The sequence below is a fragment of the Corvus hawaiiensis genome, chromosome 18 (assembly GCF_020740725.1).
Source record: "Corvus hawaiiensis isolate bCorHaw1 chromosome 18, bCorHaw1.pri.cur, whole genome shotgun sequence".
Lineage (NCBI taxonomy): Eukaryota > Metazoa > Chordata > Aves > Passeriformes > Corvidae > Corvus > Corvus hawaiiensis.
The window spans coordinates 2,331,563-2,359,165 of NC_063230.1; the positions used below are offsets into that span (position 1 = coordinate 2,331,563).

The window sequence follows — 27,603 nt, forward strand, 5'->3', positions numbered from 1 at the left end:
CCCAGGGGGAGCAGGAGATGGGTCCCCCTCCTTGCTGTGGAAGCAGAGGGGCTGCAGGGCTCTAACAGAGCTCCTCTGTTGTGGAGGTTACAGAGCCCAGCCCCTCTGAGCCCCTCCCCGTGCTCCCCGTGCTGGGAGAAGCCTGTCACCAGTTTCTCCGGTCCCCCAGCTCGGTGCTGTCCTTGATCCCAGCATTCCCATGGCAGTCAGCCCTGGCACGCAGCAGCACCCCTGGGATGAAGAGCCCCAAGCCTGGGTGATGCCTTTCGCCATCTCCTTGCTGCCTCCCCAGCCTTGTGGCCTTGAAGCCCCTGGAGCTGCTGGAGCTGGACCGTTCCCCAGGGCAGGCTGTGGGTGTTGGCACACCCCGGGCCCGGCTCTGCAGGGCTGGGTGTCGGTGCTGATCGAGCCCCGCGTGTTCCCACTCGGCAGAGCCAGGAAGCAGCGGGCTTTTGCCTAGGAGATGGAGGTTGTGACTTGCTGCTCATGGAATCACAGAATCATTAAATTTGGAAAAGCCCTCTGAGATCCTCAAGTCCAACTATTCCCCAGCACTGCCAAGGCCACCACTGACCCCTGTCCCCAAGTGCCACATCCACAGGGCTGTTAAATCCCTCCAGGGATGGGGACTCCACCACTGCCCTGGGCAGCCCTTTCCTATGCCTGACCACCCTTTCCATGAGGAAACGTTCCCAATGTCCAACCAGACCCTCCCCAGCCCAGCCTGAGGCCGTTCCCTCTCCTCCTGTCCCTGTTCCCTGCGAGCAGAGCCCGACCCCCCCGGCTGCCCCCTCCTGTCAGGGACTTGTGCAGAGCCACAAGGTCCCCCCTGAGCCTCCTTTGCTCCAGGCTGAGCCCCTTTCCCAGCTCCCTCAGCCGCTCCTGGGGCTCCAGCCCCTTCCCAGCTCCGTTCCCTTCCCTGGACATGCTCCAGCCCCTCCAGGTCCCTTGTCAGGAGGGTCCCAGAACTGGACACAGGATTTGAGGCTTGGCCTCAACAGATAGATTAGGACCAAACTCACACACTTTGGTCTCAGTGGCCTAACAGCCCCAAGGACATTTTCCTGTGCCACAGCTGCCCACAGCTCTGTGTCCCTCTACACTCCAGCTCCTGCCACCCAGCTCCAGCCTGGTGCTCTCAGAGCCAGCCCAGCACCTCCAGCCCTCCTGTTTTCCTTATTGGGTCCTTTAGCTCAGAGCTTACACCAACCCCGCTACACTCATCCCTTCAGCAAACTCTGTACTGCAGGGACTCCCTGGTTTCTCTATGCCCTGCTTGGGCCTTTCTGACAGGCTCTGGGGGACAGGGCAGTGCAAACTCCTTCCCACCTGTTCAGGATATGGATGCAGTCATCCCACTGACAGCATGACATGGGAATGAGGGAACAGCAGCCAAAGCTGCAGGCAGGATGTGGTCAGGGATCAGTTGGCCCTGTGGATTCCTCCAGGGCTTGGTGTGGTGCCAGCTCCATGTTCCCAGCAGAGCACAATGCAAGGCTGCAGCCAAAGGATGGTGGCAGGAGGGGACTGTCCCTGCAGTGACAGGTTGGGGTGCTGTTGCCTGCAGCAAGGCTTCATTGTGTGCTTCTGCTCTTTCACCATCATTTTGCAATCACTTTAAATCATCCCCCTCCTTGATGTCCCTTCCCAGGTCCCACGCAGGGGTGGGTGGTAGCAGGAACAGGGAGATTATTTGGGCAAACCAAGCTGGGGTGGATCATGGTTTTCCAAGAGGATTGGCCAGCCAGCTCCCACGCTCTGAGCTGTGCTTCCCTTTGCTGCAGAGGAGTGGGATTCAGCACCTGGAGAGGAATTTGGATGGTGGGTGAAGCCAGCTGGGGCCAGGGAAGTCTCTGGTGTTCAGGTATCTGTCACAAAGCCCTGCTGTTGGAACGCAGCTGGATTCAAACTGTGGGGGACGGTGTGCCCAGGCTCTACCAGGGGCTCCCGGCTCTCCCTTCCCCGCTCAGATCTGCCCCACATACTTTGGATTCTTGGGCACCTCTGGCTCAGGCAGTGATGCAGTCTGGTGGGTTTGGGTGCAGGGAATTGTTTGAGGATGGATCTGAGGTTTTTCTACATCCTGGATGAGGTGGGATTGACGCAGGTTCGGTGATGTTTCACCCAGCTCCCAAACTGACCTGGTTTTCTTCCTGGCTGAAGAGCTGCTGCTGGCCTGGAGCAGTGTGTGGAGCTGCAGGACAAGTCGGGGCTGCTCTGAACGTGTGTCATCACCCCATCTCCTCCTGCAAGATGGGAATGCCTGTAATTACCCAGATCCAGGAGGGAGCAGCAGTGATCCACAGTCTTTCCTACTTTAGAGGAGGTTTGGATGCGACCCATGGCTCCACCCTTTTCCTCCTCTCTCCCTGGATGTCCTAAGGACTTGCTGTCCCTTTGAGCAGGCTGTGCACACTGGGACACAGGGGACTCTGGTGACAGTCGCTGGCCAGTGGATCCCATCTCCATCGTGGCTGTCAGGAATTCCAAGTCTGCATTTCTTGGAGAGCAGTGGCACATTTCAGACAAAGCAATCAGGACACTCCTCAACTTTGGAAATAAAAAGACATTCTTTTCATGATGGATTTCATTGCCAAAATATCTGCAGGGCATGTGGCAGCCTTTCAGGGGGGTCAGGGATCCCTTCTGATGTCCTTGTCAGGAAAGGCAGCAGTTCTCCATGTCTCAAGGGCTGTTCTCTGTGCTATGATGAGCTCTGTGAGGGACATATCCAATGGACAGCACATCCCTTTGTAACCTCAAATCACAGCTCTGCTGTGCTTAAATCCCATGACTCTCAATCAGAGTGCAGCCAGGAAATCACGAATCTTCTGGATTTAGATCCGGTGTGATCCCAGTTGCCAAATTAGAGCCTGAGAAGTTGTTCCTGGGCAGGTCAGTGCTTTCCCTGGAGGCTACGGGACAGCCTGGCCCAGACTTGCAGTTTCAGCTGCTCCTTCGTCCCACAGTGGGCTGGACATGTCCCACCTTGGGGTGGACCCAAACCCAGATTCGCCATCACACTCAATCCCGGTATTGATTCCAATCAGTCCTTTGGCTGAGCCACTCAGGGCAGGAGGGAACCCACATGCAGGTCATGCTCCAGCTAATAAGCCTGGAGGAAAATGACCTGGGGGTGCTGGAGATGGTACCAGATATGCCCAGGTGGGCAGGAAGGCCAAGTGTCCCCTCATTCATCCTCACCAGTGCCAGGCCAGAAAGCCCTGCCCTGGTGGTCCCACTACATCTCCCACCACCAGCCCCTCATTTGCTTTGTGTAGGGAAGCAGCTGGGAATGTGTGAGCAGTGGGCACTGCAGATTAATTCATGGACTTGGACACTCCCTGCACAGAAGTAAAGGTGCTGCTCGGGCCAGGAAAGGCTGGGACCCAGGACAAGGCTGACCGTGAGGGCACGGCCACCCCACCACTGCTCTGTGCCAGCTCCTGCCAGGGACAGAGCTGGCATCACTGTGAGCACGGGCTGGCATTCAGCATTTTGCCATGTTTCCTGCTGTAAACCAAATCCTCCTCTCCCGAGGGCATCCATGTCACTGCCTGGGCAGAGGGCGAGGGCATGGCTACACTGCAGCGTTCAGGGGGCCATCATGTACTTCGCAGACGTCATTAACTCACAGGTAACCAATTAACTCAGCCTGTACAACATCACATCTTCATCAGCTGAGCTTCATTATCACTTTTATGGCCCTGTAAAACCAGTCACGTTAACAGTGCGGCTTAGGGGAACTCTCTTGCGTTCTGATGTTTCAGAACAGCTCCTTCGGGGCTCCTGGACACCCACTGGGCTGACCAGCGACTGGCAGACATGACCTTGGGGGGGTAAAGTTTATTCCTCGGGTTATTTGTCCTGCTCTCAGGAATACAGGGCAGGGGAGCCCTGAGCGAACGAGACGCCTCTTCTCTCTCACCCCCACCCCTCACAGCCCCCCCGGCCGCCATGACAGCCCCTCCCGTAGCAGTCGCCGCCGCGGGACTCCTCATTGGACAGCGGCGCTGCCAATCAAGCGATGGGGCGGGGCCACCGTCACTCGCCAAAAACTGCCGGGAAAGGCCCCGCCCCCTCTGGTCGCCTGGCAACGGGAGGCGCTGACGGCGGGACCGGGATCGGGACCGGAATCGGGACCGGGATCGGGACCGGGATCGGGACCGGGACCGGGACCGGGACCGGGACCGGGATCGGGACCGGGATCGGGATCGGGATCGGGATCGGGGCCGGAATCGGAACTGAGTGCGCTGCAGAGGGTGGAGGTCACCCGGAGCCGGCATCTCCCAGTAGCCGACTCCTGAGACACCCCGTCCCACCCCCGGGATGTCCCAGGGCCGCTGGTCCCATAGGCTCCCCGGATCCTCCCGCACCGGCCCCCGAGCTGCCCGCCCCTCACACGGGGGTCCTCCCCACCGCGAATCACCCCTCAGACGGGGGCCCTGGGTCCTCCCGCTGTCCCAAACCCACACCGAGGGGACCCTTCACTTCCTTTAAACTCCCTGTCGGGCCCCCCGCTACAGCTGTCCCCATCCCCTCCCTCTCTCCTCCTCTTCCCCTGTCCCTGCCAGTCTTGCCAGATCCCCTCTCCCACCTCATCCCTCTGGCCTGGACAGGCCTGGAAGGGTAGAGGTTTCCCATAGAGGTTTCCCACTGGGAGCCCTCCCCTTCCCTCCCAGGTGGCCCCAGGGCTGTCCAAGCCCCTCTCCAGACCCCTCTGGGGACTGCAGAGCTGCAGCTTGTGCTGCTCCACCTCAGCTGCTACTCAGAAGCTGTTGGGAGCTTCCTCCCCACCACCCTTTAAAGCCAGGAATCCATCACCCCCTTCCCATGGGTGTTTGACAGCTACTTTGGGACGGAGACCAACTCTAATCCACAACCCGATGTCCTGACCCCCTGCCCAGACGCAGAGAGAACTCCAGCATAATCTCGAACTCTCATGTTTTCCCAATTTACATTGTTTCTCTGATGCTGTCCCCGTGTTTTCCTTTTAGAGAGAAGGGAGATTACGTGACAGCAGCAGCACAGGGACCTTGATTTTCTTCCAGTCTCGCCTTGTGTAAGAGCTGCTGTGTCTTTTCTAAACCTCAAACCACCCAGCCCACTGGTGTTTAACTGAATCCATGGCAACAGGGATCCAGCTGCATTCCAAGCATCCTCGTGAAGCAAAGAACCTTGGTGAAGGTCATGGCAACTCCAAGGAAGGCAGGGATCCCATTAAGTGTCATGAAGGTGTTAGATCCACGCCAGTTAAAGCCTGATAGCACAGAGACAGAAAGAATCCTAACTGTTTTTGACGAGGCCGTTGTCAAGCTGGAGATCACCAGGTTGATCCCACGGATTATTGGCTCCCTGGAGAGGTTTGCTAGGATGCTGGGACCTGAGATCACAAGCAGCCTTTTGGAGCTTCAGAAGCTTTCAGTGGAAATACAGGACCTGCTCACCAGCCCTGGAGATGAGGAGAGAAGGAGAGCTGTGGAGCAACGCCTGAAATGTTCCCTGAGAAACACCCTGAGGCTCTTCCTGGCCAACCCCTTGCTTTACCATGGACTGAAATACGAAGTTTGGGTGAGACAGTCACCAGCTGATGTGTTTATCAAAGCCTTTAAGGAGTTCCGGGATTTCACACTTGAGAGGCTCCTGACCAGTCCTGATGAAGAGAAGGAAAAGATTCAATTCATGGAAGACACTTCCCTCCGGATTGAGAAAAACACGGAAACTATCTCAGCTCTACAGGCAGAGCTGGAAGCAGCCATCCAGACTCGAGATGAGGAGGTATGATCTTGTGGGAATGTGTTTTCCAACAGTGTTACTGGAGCAAAACTTTGGTAACTAAAAACTGATCCCTTTATTGCAGTTCCCAAAGAGCAAGTTTCAGAAATCCTTTCTAAACCAGATCTTAAACTCAAAATTAATATTTTTCTTGCAAAATATAATGAAAAGGGCTTATTGCATGCTTGATTTTTTAAAAAACTCGAATTTGGCATGTTTTGAACCTGTTGTCACCAGCCACCTTAAACAACATAAGTCCCTGAGTTCCAGAGGAGTGTCAGGACAGGCACAAACTGCTGTGGTGGTATCCTGGCAGGGTGAGAGTGCTAGCTGCTTCATTCCCTGCTGCTGAAAGAATGAAAAGTCATTACAGGGAGGGATTGCTCTGATTAAAATCCATTTTTAATATCTGCTCTGTCTTCACTCTTGCTTAAAATCAACATTTCTGTGACTCCCAACTCTAACAGCTGCCTTGGAGCATTTGTGATTAATCAGTGATTACATGAATTACATGAATCTTTAATTTTATCTGCAGCTGAGGTGCAGATAATTGACTGGGTACTTCCCAGGCACTTTCCCAGCCTGTGGGCTGTGCCAAGCCCAGAGCTCCTGACAACAATCCTTTGTTTTCTGCCTGTGCTTCTCTTTCTCTTCCCTGCAAGAGAAGGTTGGCTGAGAAGGTTTTGTCCTGCACTCACTGCTGGCAGAGCCAAGGGCCTGCTTTCCCCTTTCCCTCTGCTCCTTGGAGTTCTAGGAATCGAGACACTTGAGATTTTTATGTGCAATTTGGCAGCTTGTCCAGGACATGGTGAATAAATCTGTTTCACTGATCCCAGCTGGGGATCTCCCTCCCTGAGCTGTGTCCCCCAGACAGTCACTTGGAGCCCAGCCCTCGAGGGAGCTACAGGGCTGCTCCAGGGAATCTGTTTTGGCTGCGCCTCAGGTGGCAGTGCCAGTGGGGCTCGGCGTGGTTTGTTCACTCTGTGCCTTTACTAACAGGTTTCCAGAGGAGCCAGGGGAACGTTTCCAAAGCTCCTGTGTAAATCTAACTCTTCCCTCAGCTGGCAGTGGCAGGTCCTTGGTGCTACCCGAGCAGGCTCCTGAGGGTTCCTTCTTGGATCTCCTCTGCCTTTACAAGGTTCTTTCTTCTCCTGCCCACCTTATGCCTCAGGAGCAGTTCCCAAAGGTATTCCTCTTGTCTTCTGGTCTAGATTAACAGCAAGGACAAAAAGATTGAAAACCTCAAAAGCAGCATGGAAAATCTGACCAAGGAGTGCAAGGCTGACATCCAGCAGATCACAAAGGAAGGGGAAAAGCAGCAAAAAGAGGATGAGAAAGCCTCCCAGGACATGTGTGCCAGGCTGGAGCAGGATGTTCTGCGCCTGAGAGCACAGTTCAAAGCACTGGTGCTGGAGCATCGAGCCTCAGAGCTGGTTCTCAGGAAGGTAAAGGGGAGGAAAGCTCTGGGACAGGAGGTTTAAGCCTGTTTGCAGAGCTGTCAGCTCTGGCTCCTGGCTGCTGCAAGGAGTTCCTTGGTCCCTGCTCGTTCCTGGCAGGGTGCACATGGTGTTTGTCAGAGCACACCCGCCCTGTCCTCATGCTCTGCTGATTCCAGTGGAAAGCAGCCCTGCAGCGACAGCAGGGACAGAGCCTGTCACAGGTCCTGCTCCTGCTGGCTGCCTTGGCTCTGGGAACACCTTCACGCTGTGCTGTGACACTGGGCAGAGCTCAGGGCAGCAAGGCTGGAGCAGGACAGGTGTGGGATAGTGAGAAACCAGGGATCTGCTGTAGGGGGAGCAGAGCAAACACAATATGGGCCTGGTAGAAAGGCATCTTTTAGAGCTGATTCAGTGTTCAAGGTAGAAAGGGGCTGATGCTGAGGGCTCAGCAGGTCCTGCTCTGCCCAGCTTGGCAGAATAGACAAGCCAAGGAGTCAGGTTGGGCTAAAAGAGGGGGAAATGTGATTTCATAGAATCATCCCAGAATAGTTTGGGTGGGAAGGGACCTTAAAGCCCATCCCATTCCACCCTCCTTCCATGGGCAGGGACACCTTCCACTCTCCCAGGGTGCTCCAAGCCCTGTCAAACCTGACCTGGAACCCTTCCAGGGATCCAGGGGCAGCCACAGCTGCTCTGGGCACCCTGTGCCAGGGCCTCTCCATCCTCCTCCCTCCTCCTATTGGGAACAATTCCTTCCCAATCTCCCATCCATCCCTGCCCTCTGGCAGTGGGAAGCCATTCCCTGTGTCCTGTCCCTCCATCCCTTGTCCCAAGTCCCTCTCCAGCTCTGCTGGAGCCCCTTTAGGCCCTGCAAGGGGCTCTGAGCTCTCCCTGGAGCCTTCTCCTCTCCAGGTGAGCAGCCCCAGCTCTCCCAGCCTGGCTCCAGAGCAGAGGGGCTCCAGCCCTGGGAGCAGCTCCTTGGCCTCTTCTGGACTCCTCCAGCAGCTCCAGGGGCTTCCTGTGCTAGGCCCCAGGGCTGGGGCAGCTCTGCAGGTGGGGCAGAATCCCCCCTCCCCTGCTTCCCAGGGCTTAGGAGATTTCAGGGTTGAGGCATGGCCAGCCCTCAGCCACCAGCACTCCAAAGTCCTTGTCCCCAGGGCTGAGCAGATACAAGAGGAGGAACGGGAGCAGCAGGCCCTGAGCAGAACATGCTGGTGACACAGAGAACTGAGAACTGGAAAAAGGGCACTTTTCTTCTAATTTTGCTCATCCTGGGTACTATCTCCAAACCAGCACAACCTCCCATGGGCAGGAAGCCCATGTGGTGATGGGGCATCCGTCACTCTTGCATTGGGGGGTACAGCATGGAGGGCTGGGCACTGACAAAGCATCAAACCCAAGGCAGAGCTGCGGTACAACCCCCAGAATCTTTGGCAGAGTGGGTGTGTGAGGCAGCTCCTGCTGCAGTTCCTGCCACAGCAGGGCTGCCTGTGGAGAGCTCAGCTCATTCCAGCACTCGGGCAGATGCATTTGCTGACCACAGAGGCCTCCTTTCCTCAGCAAGTACAAGTTGTACTTGTGGTCTAAATAGGTCAGGTGGGACCTCATGATGGCCTGGGAGCCCTTGGGACATCCTGGGGCAGTGCCGCACAGGAAATGGAGCAGGAATGATTCCACAGAGCACACATCCAGAGCTGGAGGTAAACTGCCCCAGGTTATACAGCAGTACAGCCACTGCTAAACTGTTTTACAGCCAGAAATATCTCTTTATTTTAAAAGACACCATCTTCTGAGTACTTTCTGTCCCACATTCATGTTTTGCAGTTCTCTCTTGCTTCAGTTTCAGGCTGGTTGCCTCAATTTGTTGATGACTTGCCACATTCCATCAGACACGTTCATTTCCTCCTGCAGAAAGCAACTTCCCAGTGCTGTTCAGCCCCCCAGTTCCATGCTGTAAACCAAATAAAGCCCTTTGAGAATGTCCCAGGAGAATCCTCAAACCAGGGCAAACCACAAATGTGTCAGCTGAGGGAAGCTTGTCACGGGAGGAGGTGTAATACTCAGATATAAATGATGCTGGGGGTCAAAGCTTCCCTGTTTTCTCACTCAGGATACTTCTTACCAGACCTCAGATGTCTGCAAGGATCTGATCTTGTTTTGTGTTTCAGAAAAAGTGCAAAACAGAGAGGGAAACTGAGAAATGGGTCCAGAAATATGACACAGACATGGCAGAAAAACAGGTATTGGCTTTAAGTGCTTTGCTCTGCCATGAGGCGATTTGCTCAGGTAGATTTCTGTCCAAAGGGACACCTGGCTCTTACCCAGGAGGCCATGGAAATGAGAGGCAGTTCTGCATCCACATGAACTACAGGAAAGGGATCTTCGTCCTGCCTGCATGTCCAGGAGTCCTCTGCTGCTTTGGCTTTAGGAAAAGTTACATCCACTGCTAAATCCCACATTATCTGAGGGCAAATGGGTCACCATGTTCTGCCAGTGATGTCCACCTGATGCCAGGAAACGGGTTTTTCAGTTTTGCTCCAATCCTCAATCCCTGTGGCCCTACCTGGTGTCCAAATCCTGCTCTTGTTCCTGCTGGATCTTTGGGGGATGTGCTGGGTGTTAAGGAACCCAACAGCCTGCACCCAGCTGAGCCGTAACAGGCTGAGGGTCACATCAGCACCCCCAAAACTTGTCTCTGGGAAGGCCCCTGTGGCTTTCCTGTTCTTCTAGTATTTATGGGGTTGGATGAAAGCTGCTGGATTCCTAACAGAGCAAAATGCAGGGAAGGGCCTGAAAGCTGCTGCTAATTGTAAGGAATGATCCCCCTGTCAAATGTTTAAAAATGGGATTATTTTTGTTTCCTTCTCTGTGGAGAAGCAGAAGCCCCATGTTTGGGGCAGAATTTGTCAAGGCAGACCCACCTCCACACTCCTGGTTCCCCAAATCTTCCATTGTGGGAGCATTTTTCAGGGGAGCATCAAGGGACCCAGCACCTCATGAAACTCCCTGGGTACTGGGCATATGCCTTCCTTTTGAATCCCTTTGGAAAGGCTCCAACCAGTTGAGGTTCCATGGCTTTGGGATGGGTTTCAGGACCCTCAGCTGGGAATGTGGGGAGGAGCTGCTACCTGCTGTCCCTGATCCCTGCTGTCCTGCCAGGCCACGTATGAGGAGGTGGAGGCTGTCTACAACGAGGAGAAGGCCCAGCTGGCCCTGCTGATGGAGAAACACGCTCTGCTGCTCCAGGAGTATACTGAGATTGAGGAGGAGCGCAGGATGCTTAAGGAGAAGGCAGAGGAAGCTGCACGGGAAGCTGCCAGGAGGAACGATGCTGCCACCTACATCCAGGCCTTCTGGAAAGGCTACTTGGTGCGGTCCATCTACAAGTCAAAACTGAAGAAGGGCAAGGGCAAGGGCAGGGGCAAGAAATAAAGCCATAAATCTTTTCTCTCCCTGGCAAAACTGCTGTGTCTGAGCTCTTCCAGATAAAAGCATTGAATTTTTAAGGTTGGAAAAGACTTTTAAGATCATCGAGTCAAGCCAGTACCACCATGTTCACCACTAACCCAATTCCTCAAGTGCCACATCCACATGTTTTATGAACGCTTCCAGGGATGGTGACTCTACCACTCCCCCTGGCAGTCTGTCCCAGGGCTTTAGGACCCTTTCCATGAAAAAAGCTTTGTTAATATTTAATATAAACCTCTCTTGGTACAACTTGAGGCCATTTCCCCATATCCTGTCAAGTCCTGCTTATGTGGATTTGACAGCCCACTCCTGACTTTAAGGCCCTTCCTTGCAGCCTCCCTTCCCAGGAGAGAGCAGAGGCCCCTCTCCCCTCAGATATGCCCAAGGAAGGTGTGTTCCCTTCTTGGCAGCCACAAGAAATGCCAGGATCTGTGAGACGTTGAGAAGTTGGTACCCATGTGGATAGTTTGGGGTGTAGTTACATCAAGAAGGACATTTCCTGTCCAGGTAGACTTCAGTTTCCAAACACCAACAGCCTCCAGGGAGATCTTAAAGCCCCTTACAGTGCCTAAAGGGGCTCCAGGAGAGTGGGAGAGGGACTTGGGACAAGGGCCTGGAAAGACAGGACACAGGGGGAATGGCTTCCCACTGCCAGAGGGCAGGGATGGATGGGATAGTGGGAAGAAATTGTTCCCCCTGTGAGGGTGGAGAGGCCCTGGCACAGGGTGCCCAGAGAAGCTGTGGCTGCCCCTGGATCCCTGGAAGGGTTCCAGGCCATGTTGGATGGGGCTTGGAGCACCCTGGGATAGTGGAAGATGTCCCTGCCCATGGCAGCAGGTAGAACTGGGATGGGCTCTCTGAAAAACAGTCTTTGGAGTCCAAAGCACTCTCAGGCTGTTGCAGACCCCATGCAGGACTGGCCCCATAGGCTGCCTCAGTGTCCCTAGTGCTCCTGGCTGAAGGACTCTCCAGGGAGGAATGGCTCACCCAGCTCCAGAGGGGCAGGAGCTCAGCCCAGAGCAGCGCATGGGGTATCCTTCACTCTCGGAGCTGCCTAGCCCGGATCCTGAGGCTTGGAGTGCAGTGCCCTCTCTGGAGAATTCCCAGGGCTGGGGGAGCCCCCTGAGCCCCTGGCTGGGACAGTGTGTGAAGGTGATGGATAAGGATAATGGGATCAGGGGAATCAGAGCGGATCAGGCAGATGAGTGAGACATGATCTATGATGGGGGGGGGGGGTGGGAATGAAGGGGAGAGGATAAAGGGGGAAGAAGGAAGGGCAGAGGGAAAAGGGAAGAGGGAATGGGGAAGGGAAAAAATGCCTGTGAAGAGAAAGGGGAACAAGGAAAGGGAAGAACCCTCAGCAGATACGGGGACATCTGGCCGGGCAGCACCTGCCACAGGCCCACAGGCCTCCACAGTGCCCTGTGGACAGGGTCCACATCAGGCACAAATCCAGGCCCGTGTGCAGGTGGAGGGAGCAGGTGAGCAGGACAGTAGGATGGGGCTTTACTTCCAAGCAGGGCAGGCAGCACCCACGAGGATTTTTTACGGGAAGATTTATATGGAATAATTTTCAATCCTCCCCCTCCCCCCCACCTCCTCAGCCCCCCTGCACGAAATGGCGGCGGGGGGTCAAAATGGCGGGGGAGGGGTGAGGGGAGGCGGAGGGCGGGGGCGGCGCGCGCCCCCCGGCGGCGGGGCGGGAACAGCGCGCGCCGCCCCCGCCCTCACCCCCCCTCCTCTCGCCGTGGCGGTCACGTGGCGGCGGCGCCGCCCCCGGTCGGTGCGGACGGGCCGGGGCCGCCCCGGGAGCGGCGGAGCCTCGGCCGGGCCCCGCGGGGTCTATGGGGAAGGCGGCCGCGCTCTGCGGCGGCGGCACCCGCGGGCTGGTCTCGCTCCTCAGCGCCGTCCCCTGCCTGGCCTGCCACGAGCTGCCGGCCATGAGCGGCGAGCCGGGCGGCCGCGGCGGCGGGGGCCCGGCGGGGGGGCCGCCCGCCGCTCCCCCGGGCTCCGACACCTACAAGGGGTGGCTCTTCAAGTGGACCAACTACCTGAAGGGCTACCAGCGCCGCTGGTTCGTGCTCAGCAATGGGCTGCTCAGCTACTACAGGTACCGGGGCCGGCGGGCCGGGCAGGGGCCGCCGGGAGGGGGGCCGGACTGCGGGGGCAGCGCTGCTGCACATCGAAAATCGCCTCGTATTGCTTAGTTTGGGCTTTTTTTCCGCTTTTAAAGCCAGACTCGGGTTTTGATCCTGCAGAGCCGCGGCGGGGTCCGGTGCGGGGCAGCGGGGCCCCGGGATCGAGCGCCCTGGATCTCCCATCCCTGTGTCTCTCCATCCCTCCCCTCCTGCTGCAGCAGCTGCGGCTGCTACAACTGCCCAAATCGCAACCCTCAGCCAAACAAGCCGAACCCTCCTCCCTTAGCTGTGTAACCTGCTCCTGCTGTTTCCCTGCCAGAGCCTGGGAATCCTTCCCCCAGCAGTGCCAGTGGCTGCGAGCGCTGCGGTGGCGGTGGAAGGATGGCCTGGGATGTGCTGGGAATGTTGGGCTTGGGAAGTCAGCCCAGGCTGGGGGCTGCGTTTCTGGGGGACGAAGGAAGCTCCAGCAGTGATTCCGAGCTGTGCCTGGCTCCCTGCGCTGTCTGACGCGGTGGGTTTGTGCAGACGGGCTGTGGGCTCAGCGAGGAGCGTGTCAGACACCCCGAGGCTGCGAGGCTGAATCCAAAGCAGTGTCAGCTTTGTAGGTTCTCTTGTGCTGCTTGTCTCACTTGAGTGGTGAAAATACAAACGTGGATGTTGGTGTTTTAATGCTCTAGAAGGGTGTCCCTGTGCATGGCAGGGAGGTGGAATGAAAGGAGCTTTAAGGTCCCTTCCCACCCAAACCATTCAGGGATTCTGTGATTTGGATCATGTTTATTCTTGTCACTCGGAACACAAATGCTCTGTCACCCTCCGTGTTGTGGAGCAGATGCTGTCTGCTCCTTGTACTTGTTCCTTGTACTTCAGGACAAGGAAACAATCTTGGATATTAGAGATGGTTGAGCTCCATAAAATAATAAGTCTTTAAAGGGCCAAACCCCCTGAGACAGGAATTCTCTGTAAAGGTTATGCCAAAGCTGTTTTCCTCCCGACATAAAGTTCATCAGCTGATTTCCTCTCAGCTCCAGCTGCTGACACGTAGCCTGAAGCAGATCCCAGAGCTCCAGCTCCATGTCAGGTGTGAATATAAGCTCTTCCAGCTCTAAGAGAGACCAGGAACCTGGGTTCTGGGGTTGAACCACAGCAGGTAACAGTGCAGAAGGTAAATGATGTGTTTATCTACTTGAAGTTGTTGAAAACCCTCAAAGAACTTAAGCCAGATAACCTCCCCTCCCCCCAAAAATGTAGTTGCCTCTCAGTAATTCAGCTAATTTACTGTAATCCTTTCTGGAATGCTTTAACTCTGCTCAAAAAGGCTGTTGGAGTTTAACACCCCACTTGTAACCATGTCAGAATATTACTTTTATGTGTTGATGCCAAGTCTGTCACGAGCAAACAAATGGTTTTCTTCAACAATTATTTTAGATGGGAACAACCAGGTTTATTTTAAGACCATTTGATCTGTTTTAGGCTGAAACAACAAACATAAACACCCAAGGAAATTATTCTGAGCAGCACGTGAAGGAGTTGAAACTTTGTGGAGCTTTCAGGCAGGGCAGACGTTCAGCAACTGCTTGGGAAAAGGGATGCTGGAGGGTTTTGTGCTTCTTTTCATCGCTGGGCTTGATGACAACTGAGTTAATTTGGTTGTGAGTCAGGAGTACAAAAATACAGTGCAGAACACGTGGTGAAGTCTTTCTTAAGTGGAGAAAAACCTCCATGATACTCTTCAAAACCAGCGCTCTGAAATAATGGCTGTGTCAGCTTGAATTGCTCATCTGGGAGACAGTCTGGGGTAAAAACTGGGATTTCTGTTCTGATATCAATTCTAGCTCCATGACAGGAGCCAGGCAGGTGTTGGGCTGCTGCCTGTTCACTGATAAAGAGCATATATCTATATTTGTCTATCTGTCTATATTCTATAGAGGTCTCTGGCATTCTGAGAGTCACGGGTCTTGCTTTCTGCTGGCTCTTTGTGCTCTTCCCAGCTCAGAAGGTCTGTGCCAGAAGTCTCCTTTCCTGCCCTTGCAGGGAAACTGCTGTGTTCTCCTTGTGTTGTCACCTTTGTAACTCTACAGCTCACCTGATTTAGCTGTGGCTGCTCGGGAGTAGCTTTGTAGAAACTTCATTTTGCTTGTCTGCTAAAATCATCTAAACTGGGAAAGCTGCCCCGTGATGCCCAAGCCGCCTCCTTGCGTGGATTGATTTCGTTCCAGGTTGAAGCTTTTTGTTCCATTTGGATTTCCTGCCGCTCACTCTTTAGCTTTAAACCCCAGCCTGTCACGTTGCCTGGGAGGATTTTGGTTTGCAGAGTTGAGCTCCTGAAATCCCGGGTGTCCCCTTGGTGTCCCCGGTTGTGCTGGTGTGTGGGTGGGTGCTGTGCCATCCTTTGGAGCTGTTCTGAGGGGTTTGCTCCAGCAGCCAAGTGCAACGCCTGTTTGCTGCCCAGTTGGTTTCACGGGGACAGTTTGCTGAATTAAAGCTTCTAATTAGAGCGGTTCTCCCAAATGGAGCATTTAAAGCCTCCTGGAGCTTTGCTGCATCGATGAAGACATCAGGTCTTGCTGCCAGGGAAACTTCATGTGCCTTTGCTTTGTATTCCCTGCTCTGAACCTGTGAAAAATAACAACTGCTGAGGAATTCTTGAGGAGTTCCTGTGCACTACCCTCCTGTGGAGTGAGGTGTGTGGGTTTAGGAAGCTCCTAAATCCACAGCAATACGGTTGAACTGTTTTACTTGCCCTTGATTGTTCCTCTTAGGTTGTTTTTGACCAAGTTTTTTGGCTGATTCAGTGATGCTGGCATGGGAAGGCAGTTTGGGGATGCAGGACTAGTCTGCTTGACTTGCTAATGGTCCAAACTCTCTCTCTGAACTCCTCTGGCAGGCTGCCACTCAGATGTATCATTATCTATAATTAGCGGCTCTGTACGGGAGAATTTAATCACCTTGAACAGATAAGTGTTTTCAAGGAGATTAGAGAGGATCTTCAGGTGAGTATTAATTCATCGAAGATCGGTGTTGGCTCATGTGACCATGGATGCTTTGAGAGTGTTTTGTTCTCCCAGCAGCTCCTTGACCTTTCCAGGAGCTCTGGGATGTGTTGGCTCCTCTGTGGGATGGGCTGAAGCTGGGTACAGGTGAATTGGGGGCCTGGAGAGCCTTCAGCAGCGCTTTGTGTGGGCACGGGGTGTAATAATGAAAGCAGTGACAAATGGAGAGGGGAAAACCGTGTCGTGCTGTGTGTGGTGTGGTCATTGTTGGGAAGGGAAACGATTCTCTATCAAGCAGCATTAACTTCCCTCCTAGAGCAGTGACGGATGCCTGGGGCACTTTAGCTGTCTTGTCTGGGTCATCCTGCAGCTCATTTCCCTGGAGAAGCCGTGTTTCCCAGAGCAGCTCTTCACCAGCTCTGTTTATCCAGCAGTTAACTCTTGGTTGGCATCGTAAGGGCTTGAGCACAACCCAGAGAGGTTTTTCTTGTTTCTTGTGCTGAGACTCCACTGAAAGCTGAGGTGGGGAGTTCAGGAAGGAGCTTGAAAACCACTGCTGATGACTGAGATGTGGGGGGATTGAGGGAGCCCAGGGGAGACCTCTGGGAGCCTCTGATCCAAGTGTTCCCCCAGCACTGCCAAGGCCACCACTAATTCATGTCCCCAGTGCCACATCCATGTGGCTTTTAAATGCCTTCAGGGATGGCAACTCCACCATTGCCCTGGGCAGCTGTGCCAGTGCCTGACCACCCTTTTCCATGAAGAAATTTTCCCAGTAGCCAACCTGAACCTTCCCTGACACAACTTGAGGCCGTTCCCTCTCCTTCTATCCCCTGTTCCCTGGGAGCAGAGCTTGACCCTCTCTGGTTACACCCTCCTGTCAGAGAGCTGTGCAGAGCCAGAAGGTCCCTGTTGAGCCCCTCCAGCTCCCTCAGCTGCTCCTCATCATACTTGTGCTCCAGCCCCTGAAATCTCCAAGGTGTGAGATTGCAGAGCCTCTCCAGGCCCCTCTTCCAGTGTTGGATTACCCTTGGAGGGGAAAACTTTTCCTTATGTTTAGCTTGTACGTAATAGAATGAGGCAATACGCTCTCCTGGAATGATTTTTGTGACACCTTGTCCCTCTGCAGACGAGTCCTGAAGTGTTTGTTTGTCACTCTTTGGGTGCTGGAGCGCGCAGGTTTCCAGGGCAGCTCTGCAGCTCCTGGTGACTTTGAGCTACTTGTTTTTAAACAGTGATGAGTAATTGGTGTTCCCAGTCAGCTTGTTTTCCCACGGCACTCTCTGGATCCATATGGTGCTTTGCTGTTGCTCCTTGTTATTTGCCCATTCTGGAGGCAGCTCCTTGCTGTGCTTTGTCCCTGGGGACACGATGCTGGCACAGCTCTGTGGGGACACTGCACGTCCACGTGACACTCGAGGGGTGCCGTGGGGCTGAGTGAGTGATGCTCTTTGGGCTGCTGGTTCCAGGCTGGATTGCTCTGCTCCCAGTTTAGTGCTGTGGAGGAGATCAGGCTCTCTTGACTCCAAACAGCAACTGCTGCTGACTCTGCAGGAGGGTGTGAGACAGGGATCTTGTCCTTAAGGATGTCTGCATCGTGGCTTGGTTATTGGTGCTGGGTCAGGGGTTTTACAGCTGTTGCCTGGTTCTGTTTGCTGATTGCAAAGTGCAACAAGAGCCACAAACCATCTTTCTGCTTTATTTCTATCCCTGTCATCTTCATTTGGCTATATGTGGTTGATGTAATCCTTCACCCCATCCCTGCAAGTGTTCCAGGCCAGGTTGGACGGGGCTTGGAGCAGCCTGGTCTAGTGGAAGGTCTCCCTGTCCATGGCAGAAGGTGGAACCTTTAAGATCCCTTCCCACCCAAACCATTCCATGATTCTATACTGGCCAAATACTTCATCTGATGGAATTGTAGAAGGAATGACTGGTTTGTCTTGTGCAGAACTAAACTTTGATGGGGCAAAGCACTCTGGATCCATGTGGAAGCACAGCAGCCTGTGCTGCTGTCTCGAGGTTGGTCTCGTGGGGATCCCTCAGGTAGCTTGGCTTACACTGCAGTTTTCACTCTTGGAGCAGTTTGCAGAGTGTTTCTGGGCCCATCTGCCTGGGTCCTTACCTGAGTGAGGTGCCTGTCACCCCTTTCTGGTGACCCCTGGTGCAGCTTCTGTTGCTGGGGCATACACTGGTGTTCTGCTTTGCTGTCCTGGGCAAGGGCAGGGAGTCGTGTCCGGTCCTGTGTCTCTCCCACACGGTGCTGGAGCTGCCTCAGCTCTGCCTTTTTCAGCAGAGGTTGGTGTGGACTGGCTCCTGCTCCAGGACATCGACGGCTGTGCTCACTCCTGGAAGACCCTCACCAACCCTTGGTCCGTCTGCTGTCGTGTTCCAGGAGCAGGATGGCTGTCCTTTGCCTCCTGAGGTGACTGGCAGCTCCCCTGCCTGTCTTTTTCCGGGGAAATACGTATTCAGCTCCGACTTGGCTTGCTCCAATTACAGGTTTAAGTTGGTGCTTGTGTATCCTGTCATCCTCTGTACCCACAGTGAGTCACCAGGGAAGAAGCTGATCCCTCTTGTCAGGAGTATTGTGAGGAACCTGCTGTGCTTTTCCATGCAGTATGTCTTGTATCCTGCCTCATTTTCCCCTGAAAAGGAGTTTGCAATCAGTGCAGTGTGCTCTGAACTCAGCTCTGAAGGATGATGACATTCATTATCTGTAGGTTGAGTTATGGTGCAGCAGGTCAGACTATTGAGCTTCTCTGTATTTCGTGCTAGTGTATCAATTGTTGTAGCTGGGTAACTCAGCCCGGTAACTTCAGGTACCTGAAATGTTATCAGTGATATCAGAGCCCTCTGCTCCCTGTAGGTCTGTTCAGCTGATGGCCAACAGCTCAGGTTGTCACCCTGCAATGTGAGTTGTCCTAGCCTGCTGTCAGGAGGGCAGGCAGCATCCTGGAGATTTATCCCTAAATAAGATAGTGCTTCCAAACCTGAACTAATTGGAGGTGTTAAATATCCCTTCAGGTCCTCATTATACCGTTCAATTATTGTAGCAGTTCCTACAGCACTGTGGCAGGGATCTTTCTACACTTTACATCAGCCTTTGTTTGGTTTCGATCAAAAAGCTTGTTTAATAATTAATGACATAATATTCCCCTGTCTGCCGGCTGCGGGCTGGGCAGGCAGAGCTGAAGCTGGAGGAAAACAGAGCTGGATGTGTGTGTGGTGCTGGGGCAGTGGCTGCTGACTCACAGCCGTGTGTGCAGGGCCAGTGCTGAGCCTTGGGCTGCGAACGGATCAACGCTGGAATTAAACATGCAGATGGGAAGCGTGGGACTGCGTGCCAGTGGAGCTCTGTGATGAAAGCAGAACAAATGGGAACAGATCTCCTCTTTGGTCCTCTTCCAGGCACTTGGGATTTGCTTCCCCCTCTGCAAGCCAGGGCTCCTGGCAGGGCTGTTTTGTACCTGGCCTGTGCTGTCTGCAGGTGATGCTGCCCCTCGCTGTGAGACATCGCTGTGGGGTTGGAGCTGCTCACAGGTCACATCGTGACACGGGCGCTGATGGAGCTGTTGCTGTGTCAGCACTGTTGACTGTAGCCAAACCCTTTGTCACCTGTGTTTTCCCTGCCCTTCTTTTCACACCAAACTGTGTTAGTATGCACTTTCCTGGCTTTTTTTTATTTTTATCTAACTCTTCAAGGCTATTTCTGCTTTGAATCACGACCGGATACATGTATGTCCCTGCAGTGACTCAGGGGGAGGTGCTTCACTCCCTAAAAATAGTCTTAATTCTCCAAATCTTTCTGGATGAGAGCACTGTCTGGGCACGCGTGGCTGTTTAAAGCAGCTTCTGCAATGCATGTGGGGGTAAATATGGTGAAGTGGGAGTCAGTGCCTTTCTCTTTTCGTTCTTTAACACAAAGCAGTGATTCTTAATCTGTTATTAATAGCTAAAGCAGGTTTTTTCGAGGAACTTTATAAGAAACAGAGCAGGAATATGTTGTCCTTGGAGCCTGCTGGTTGTGTATTGCTGGTGTGAGCAAGATCCTCTCACTTCAGGCTGGCTGATTGGCACAGACACCCGAGCTCTGTGGCTGGGTGGGCTCTCAGAGGACAGTGACCTCTCCTTCCCGTGGTACAGCCTCAGATGTGACAGCAGAGGCTGGTACTGGTAGCCTGGAAGGGAGCAAAGCTCCTTTGGGGAGTCACTTGGCCTCCTGGTGCTGGTGATGCGTTCAGGTCCATGGCTTTGTTCCCCCAGGGATGCTCCCAGAGACATGGGGCTGTGCGTGCTGTGTTCCAGCCGCGCCGTGTTGCTCTTCCCAGCTGACTTGGTGCTTTGTGCCTGTCACTCAGCCCAGCACAGAATTAGAGTATTTGTCACAGCAGCAAATATCCATGGCAACTAATTCCCCAGCTCTGGAAATCTTCACGATTTTTGAAGTTTCTCTTTTCCTGTGAAATGCACAGGGGTGGTTCCACAAACTTTTTTTTTCAGGTCTTCTGCAACTGTCAGGAGCGGTGGCTCTTCTTGGAAGCGTGTGAAAAATACACCGGTCCTGGTTCGGAAGATGGGGTGAGTTTGGGTGGATTTGGCTGGAGCATGGACATGGGTGACTGGGATGTGCTCATGGCAGTGGGACACAGACATGCCCCTCCTTTCCAGGGCTGTGCAGGAGTGGAGACCACAAGATTAAAGAAGCAGATTTTTGTCTTCAAGATGGGGAGATGCTGTGCAGCAGGTGGGGACAGCAGCTGTACCCACAGCTCGTGAGGAGTCAATGAAGTTGTGTCAGGGGAGGTTTAGGTTGGATCTCAGGAAAAGGTTCTTCCCCCAGAGGGTGCTGGGCACTGCCCAGGCTCCCCAGGGAATGGGCACGGCCCCGAGGCTGCCAGAGCTCCAGGAGCGTTTGGGCAGCGCTGCCAGGGATGCCCAGGCTGGGGTTGTTGGGGTGTCTGGGCAGGGCCAGGAGCTGGGCTGGATGGTCCCTGTGGGTCTCTTCCTGCTCAGGAGATTCTGTGATTCTGTGTTGTTTCAGCCTTTGGTTTGAAGCCCTTTTTGGAGGGCTCTATCTGGGAGTGCTTGGGTGATGCTTGGTGTCAGGGATGTGTTCTCCAGCAGCCCCATCCTTTGTTCTTGGAAGACTGAGACCTTCCATCCTTGCTGTTTCCAAGCACGCACGTTCCTGTGACTGATGCTGGATGCTGTTTATCTGCTGTTTGTTATTCCCAAATTGCCACTGTGATGTTTCCCAGCAGGGCTTGTGGAGCAAAAGGCACTGCAGGTTTATAGTGTGTGGTCAGGTGGAACTATTCCATGGCTTTATTTTATCCCAGCAGAGTTTTCCGTTCCTTGTCAGCTGCGTCTCTGTGGTCTGTGCTGGGGAGAGGCTGCTATGGGCTCCCTGGCTTTGCATCTCTGCTGGGATGGAGTTTTTATAAGCAGGAGGAAGAGAGTGCTCAAACTAAAAGCCGTTTTGTGATGGTACAAAGGTGACAATCATCTTAAAACTGCATAATTTACATTTGGCACACATGGTGCACTATCAGCTCCCACTTGGAATTGTACACAACATGCAGGACCCCCTTTGGAAGCTGGGGTGGTGCTCCAGTTAGCTATATCCTCTCAGGAATTGGTTAGGAGTACATATAATTTGATTGGTTTTTGGTAGCTGTGATAAGATCACAGTTCATTAGTCACAGTATTTGCTGTGTAATGTGGTTATTAACGGGTGAGCACCCTCACAGCCGGGCTGTGGGTGATACCAAGTGGAGCAGAGAGGTCACAGGTCTGGATTTCAGAGGGACCATGACGGGCTGGAGCAACACAGTGATGGGCAGCCCGTGATGTTCAGCAGGGGCAAACACCAGCCCTACCCTGGGGTTGCTGCTGGAAGCAGCTTTGCAGAAGAGCCCTTGGGGACAAGAAGGTGACCAGGAGTCACCAGAGGTCAGTGGTGGCTTTGGCTGCATTAGCAGAAGTGTTAAGAGAAGGGACTGTCCCCTGTGCTCAGCGTTGGGGTGCCCTGTCTGGGCTGTGGGTCTGGTTTGGGGCCCCCCAGGATGAGGCTGGAACAGAGGAGGAGACAGGATAACCCAGGTCCTTAATATCATAGAGCACATGGGAAATCCTGCACAGACACATGGAAATGTGCTGGCTTGGGAGTGAGGACTGAATGCTGGGATAGGGCTCTGGAGAGGTGCAGGGATCTCATGACTATTCCAGCTGTGGACAGGCAGGGTCCTGAGCAACCTGATCTGGATGCAGATGCTCAGAGCAGGAGGCTGGACCTGAGGCCTCCTGAGGTGCCTTCCAGACACATTTCATGGACCATTCTTTGTTTATTTGGTTTTTGACACTTTTAGTAAGTTTGCCTTCAGCTCTCTGGATGCTGATGGGGGTGAGGAAAAGCCATGTCCTGGCAATGGCTTGTCCTGTCAGTGCCAGGGGAGCCCTGGTGATTCCTGTGTCTGAACCCTTCAGGCTGTTTCACAGACCATCCTCCATTTCCATTGCACTCTGAATTGAGGGAGGAACTGCCTGACACTGGGACGGCCTGAGGACTGGCAAGCCAAATTCATGGGATTAAGCTGTGCTTTACTCCTCTATCAGGCTTTTATCTGTTAAAGCTTATTGTAAGTACAGTGTTTTGCTGGAATACTTGGGGAGGCAAAGACCCAGTGGTATTTCTGATCCTTTTAGCAGTGGGATTGGCTTAGGAGCTGATGGACAGGAATTTTCGTATTCTTTTGCCTGTGCAGGCTCTGGGATGTCCCAGCTGGGTGCTGCCCTGGAACTGTTTTCGCAGGAACCTGCATTTCTTTTGTGGGTCAACAGAGAGTATGCGCTGGGTGAGGCATCTGCCTCTCCCTCTCTGTCCCCTTCCTTTTCACCACAAGGAAAGCAGTAAAGGCTTCTGCTTCAAAGTGGAAAAACCTATGGATGCAAGCTCCATGGAAACTTAAATTTGAAAGTTGACTTGTAGAGGTCTAGAAATTTGTGCTTTGTTGCTCTGTAACAAGCCCATTTTTCCCTCCTTACAGCTGCACACATCCAGCCTGGAATTATCACTTTTAAGTACCCTCAGAGGCTGCAGCTCTGTATCCCAGCACGAATAAGGTCTATAATTACTGGATTGGATTGAGTTCTGCTGCACAACTGCAGCCCTAAGGTGCCTTTGCAGTGCAGGAATGAAACCTCTGTCTGCCCATAGCTGATATTCCCTGTTTTTGGAATGTTGCAGGTTAATTTAAGCACAAAGCACATGCCATGAGAATGGGATTGATCCCATCAGGATTTGTACAATTGATTTCCAAGTGCACAACACCTGAACAGGCTTAATGGTTGTGAGAGTCATGTTCTGCCAGCAGTGGAGATGGAGAGATTTAGGGAGGAATCCCTGTGGATGCTGCGGGGAGGCAGTGATGCATTTGTAGGAAGCAGTGGGATCGTGGTGAGGAGCTTCCCTCTGTCACAAGGCTGCTGTGCTGGGCCTGGGGGTGTCACACGGTCAGGCTGGGGGGGAACATAATCATAGAATCATGGAATGGCCTGGGTGGGAAGGGACCTTAAAGCCCATCCAGTGCCACCCCTGCCATGGGCAGGGACATCTTCCACTGTCCCAGGCTGCTCCAAGCCCCAATGTTCAGCCTGGCCTTGGACAATTCCAGGGATCCAGGGGCAGCCACAGCTGCTCTGGGCACCCTGTGCCAGGGCCTGCCCACCCTCCCAGGGAACAATTCCTTCCCAGTATCCCATCTAGCTCTGCCCTCTGGCACTGGGAAGCCATTCCCTGTGTCCTGTCCCTCCATGCCTTGTCCCCAGTCCCTCTCCAGCTCTCCTGGAGCCCCTTTAGGCACTGGGACAGGGGTCTGGAGATCCATGGGGCTCTGAGGTCTTCCAGGAGCCTTCTCCTCTCCAAGCTGAACAATCCTAATTCTTTCAGCCTTAATGTAGTGAGGTTTTAATGTTGGCAACTTGGTCCAAAATGTTTCCATGAAGATTTACAATTTCTGTAGTTTAAGGAAGGAATAATTTGTAAAGTAGCTAAAACACCAATATTAAGTCTGGCATTGCCCTGAAGTGAGGCACAGAGGGAATTAGAGTTTTGTTTGACATTCCAGACATCATCCTTCAAATATTTATGCTGTTTTCCACTGGCTTTGTAAAGGAAATAAGTTAAATATAGTGAGCTCTTTGTCCCATGGAGCATGTACATAAACACCACTGGCAGCATAAGGTGCAGTTTTAATTTCCAAATTCAGAATATACCATTGCCATTATACCATATAATAGACCATTATACCATTAGGTTTAGTCTTGTCTTAATTTACAGATCGGTTTATTTATGGAACTGCTGGTTTGATGTAAACCCAGCAGAGGTGCTTAAAATCCCTGTGTGGGATCAGTGCAGTCCTGTGGTGGCAGTTTGTGGGGGCACATCCTGCTGCTGCACCTTTATCCCTTAAACACAACCTCATGAGAAGCGTTTGTGCCGTGCCAGGTCTCTATAAAAAGAATCTGCTCCCGTGTGCAAGTGTTGGAGTCGGAACAGCTTAGCTTAAGTGAGCCTGGATGCGATATGATCCCGCTCCCTCGCTTGGGAAAAGGGCATCGTGCTGCTTTTCCCTGCTCTGTGCTCCTTCATATCGTGGAATCCTGGAATGTCCTGAGTTGGGAGGGACCCACAAGGATCATCTAAGTCCAGCTCCTGGAGTATGTTCATATGGGAGGATTCCCTACAGCCTGGCTTCTGTCTCCTCTTACAGCATTTTTAAAAATCTCTGATAACATAAAAATAGATACAAAAATGAAAGTTTAAACATGCTTTTCTTCCTGCAGAAGACTAAAGAAATAAAAATAGGTAGAGAAGGTAAGAAAAATGAGTTTTCAAGCAGTTTGGTGGATCTTGGGAAGAAAGGAGGAGGATGGTCACAGCTTTATTTGTCCCCTTCATGAAATCGTGCTCTAGAAACCAGCTGAGCTCTTCCTTCTCTCTTGGGACACTTCCCGTGTCCTCCCTTGCATGCTTTGGGCTCCTTTGGTGGAATCCTTCCAGCTGCTGAACCTGCCAGGGTGAGACCCCCAGGGCTGAGGGTCCTTCTGCTGGAGAGAGGGGCCATGAGTCACTTCTTGGAGTCATTCAAGGAGCACATGAATGCAGAGAGTGGCTTCTAGGCCAAACTTGGCCTTGTATCTGTTTAAATATTTGTATAAACAGGTGCTCTTCACCACATGAGAGTTTAAAACTGGAGAGCAGCATTCATCTCCCTGCTGTTGGCTGGAGAAGATGAAAAGCTTTGGAAAAGCTCTGGAGAGCTGGGTTCCTTGTGGTGCTGGCTGCACTTCTGGTGTTTGTTTGTTGTCTCACACCTCACTGGGAGCGTGGATCACTGCACGGATCCTGCTGGGATGTGTGGTAAATCTCTCTGCTTCTCCTGGTTTCCCTGTTTTCCTGCACTGGCAAAGCACCCAGCCTGTGTGTGGTACCTCTCTGCTTCCTTCCTCGGGTGGGATTTATCCTGATGAGCAGCCAGAACCCTCCATTCTGTCCCAACAGTCTGGTTTTGCAGTTGTTGGAGAGGCAGGGGAAGAGGTGTTCTGTGGAAGGGAGTGTTGGATGCGGCTCCTACGGAAATGAAAGCTGCTGAGGGCTAAAATTAAACCATTCCCAGCACTGTCCCTGTGACGGGAACTGGGAGCTACTGGACACGAGCTCTGGGGGTCGGAGGGTTTTAATGTCCTCTATGAAGGTATTTTGGGACCTCCTGGCACAATGCTGCTGCTTCCCAGGAGCCTGAGCAGCTGAGGGGGTTGTGGAGTTGTCTGGCCAAGCAACGTGTAAAATTGGGGATTTTCTCATGAAAAAACAACAGCTAAAGGGTCTCCAGGAGAGCTGGAGAGGGAGTGCAAGGGCCTGGAGTGACAGGACATGAGGGAATGGCTTAAAGCTGGAAGAGAGTTGATTTAGATTGGATATTAAAAGGAAATGGTTCCCTGTGAGGGTGGGCAGGCCCTGGCACAGGGTGCCCAGAGCAGCTGTGGCTGCCCCTGGATCCCTGGCAGTGCCCAAGGCCAGATTGGACATTGGGGCTTGGAGCAGCCTGGGACAGTGGGAGGTGACCCTGCCCATGGCAGGGGTGGCACTGGATGGGCTTTTAAGATCCCTTCCCACCCAAACCATTCCATGATTCTGTCAATTGCTTATTTGCCTTTGTGCATCCAGCAGGCTGCTTTGGAAGCCCTTTGACTTCCCAGAGTGGCTGCTGGAATGGGAAGGAGTGACTTTGGATAAAGTGCTGATGCTGCTTTTGTGGATGTGAACCTTTCCTGCGTGGAGGAAAGGGGTGGGATGGCAGCTGCGTGTTCCTGGGAGCTGTGAAGGTGTCCTGTGCAGGGGGATTATGGCCAGGCTTGGCTGCAGCCAGGGGAGCACGAAGGGGGTGGGAGTGAAGGGCAGGACTCAGATTGTGCTGAAACAACTCAAATATTTCTGCATTAAAACCTCTGAGCATTTATTGCACCATGCAAGTTGTCTTGCAACACAGTGCACTGAAATAACACTGAGAGTCTGGTCTGAGCATTGGGAAATTGGCTGAAAGCTGCAACTCATCCTTGTCTATGCGTGAGAGCCGTCCCTTGTGAAGGTCAATGACTTTCCCTTCTCTCTTGGCTGTTCCTGGTAACCCACAGTCAATATCCGTAGGGTTTTTGCAGAAAATGTGCAGCCCTGAACCCTGATCCCAGAGCATGTCTTGGATTACAGATTTATGGAATGGTTTTGATTGGAAGGGAATTGAAATAGCATCTTGTCCAACCCTGCCATGGCAGGGACACCTCCCACTGTCCCAGGCTGCTCCAAGCCCCAATGTCCAGCCTGGCCTTGGACACTGCCAGGGATCCAGGGGCAGCCCCAGCTGCTCTGGGCACCCTGTGCCAGGGCCTCCCTCCCAGGGAACAATTCCTTCCCAATATCCCATCCAGCCCTGCCCTCTGGCACTGGGAAGCCGTTCCCCCTTGTGCTGGCACTGAGGCTCAATGCAGAAGGACACTGAGTCTCACAGTGAAGCAGCTGGGATGTGCCAGGCCTGTCCCCACAATGTTGGCCAAGATCACTTGGGCACCTGCAGGATTTGATCCAAGAGCTCCCTCAGTCCCAGTCGTGGCCCAGTAAGTGGTTAACTCTTGAATTCTGTTTTAAATAAAGCTCTTGGCATCTCCAGCAGCTGGAATGCCAGCTGCCAACATTTTTTATTTTATGGGTGGTGGTGTAAGGGATGGGAAAGGTCTTGCACTGTGCCACACTGCCCCTTGGACCTGCTGCTGACAGAACTTGCTGTGCTGCTTGCATTTCCCTCCATTTCCTCAATTCTTATGGAAAACTTGCTCTTCCCAGGATTGCTGACCTCCACACTCCTCAGGAGCGTGTCCTGCAAGGACCATCTGATCGTTTCCTGGGTGGTGGAGGTCAGGGAGGCACCCTGTATGCAGTACTCAAGTTCATGCTCCCTCCTTCTGCTCTCCAGTAGCGATTTCCTGCCCACTGGAATCTGTTCTGGAAGCAGGCAGCTGCCTCCACTGACCACTGCCCCGGGGGGGGGTGACTGCTCCCAGAAGTAGGATTTGCTGATTGTAGAGCTGAGCATGGATTTGTCACGGAATAACGTTCTGGATGGTCTCAGGAGGCTGCAGAAGCTGCTGCTCTTGGCTGGCATTGGCTGTTTGCCTTGTGCAGAGGCAGCTGCGTGTCCTGTTCAGGGAAAAGATGGAACTGGAGGAACCTCTGTCCAC

The 27,603-nt window shown here is 53.3% G+C and overlaps 2 protein-coding genes across 6 annotated transcripts in view; both read left to right on the top strand.

Annotated features, from left to right (window-relative positions):
• Positions 1–4,119: 4,119 nt before the first annotated feature.
• IQCD (IQ motif containing D) lies at positions 4,120–10,770 on the top strand. Of its 2 annotated transcripts, XM_048323309.1 has the most exons (5): positions 4,232–4,248; positions 4,998–5,778; positions 6,987–7,220; positions 9,383–9,454; positions 10,374–10,770. In XM_048323309.1, the coding sequence occupies exons 2-5, from the start codon at positions 5,191–5,193 to the stop codon at positions 10,644–10,646; spliced, it is 1,167 nt and encodes a 388-aa protein (XP_048179266.1). In that variant the 5' UTR covers positions 4,232–4,248; positions 4,998–5,190; the 3' UTR covers positions 10,647–10,770. The 2 variants fall into 2 exon arrangements, with proteins under 2 accessions (XP_048179267.1, XP_048179266.1); XM_048323310.1 differs by lacking the exon at positions 9,383–9,454 and having other exon boundaries at positions 4,120–5,778.
• A 1,715-nt stretch (positions 10,771–12,485) lies between these two features.
• Positions 12,486–27,603, top strand: part of OSBP2 (oxysterol binding protein 2) — a 98,401-nt gene continuing 83,283 nt past the window's right edge. For 2 of the 4 annotated variants that reach the window (XM_048322593.1, XM_048322594.1), the window contains exons 1-2: positions 12,486–12,792; positions 20,311–20,388. In XM_048322593.1, coding sequence (XP_048178550.1) covers positions 12,527–12,792; positions 20,311–20,388 — 344 coding nt within the window. In that variant the 5' untranslated portion in view covers positions 12,486–12,526. The remainder of the gene's footprint in view (positions 12,793–20,310; positions 20,389–27,603) is intronic. The other 2 variants (XM_048322595.1, XM_048322596.1) reach the window with 1 other exon arrangement.

Coding starts and splice junctions, on each gene's coding strand:
- IQCD (XM_048323309.1), top strand. CDS start 5,191: ATGGCAACTCCAAGGAAGGCAGGGATCCCATTAAGTGTCATGAAGGTG. Junction 7,221..9,382: donor CAGAGCTGGTTCTCAGGAAG/GTAAAGGGGAGG, acceptor TTTGTGTTTCAG/AAAAAGTGCAAAACAGAGAG. Junction 9,455..10,373: donor CAGACATGGCAGAAAAACAG/GTATTGGCTTTA, acceptor CTGTCCTGCCAG/GCCACGTATGAGGAGGTGGA.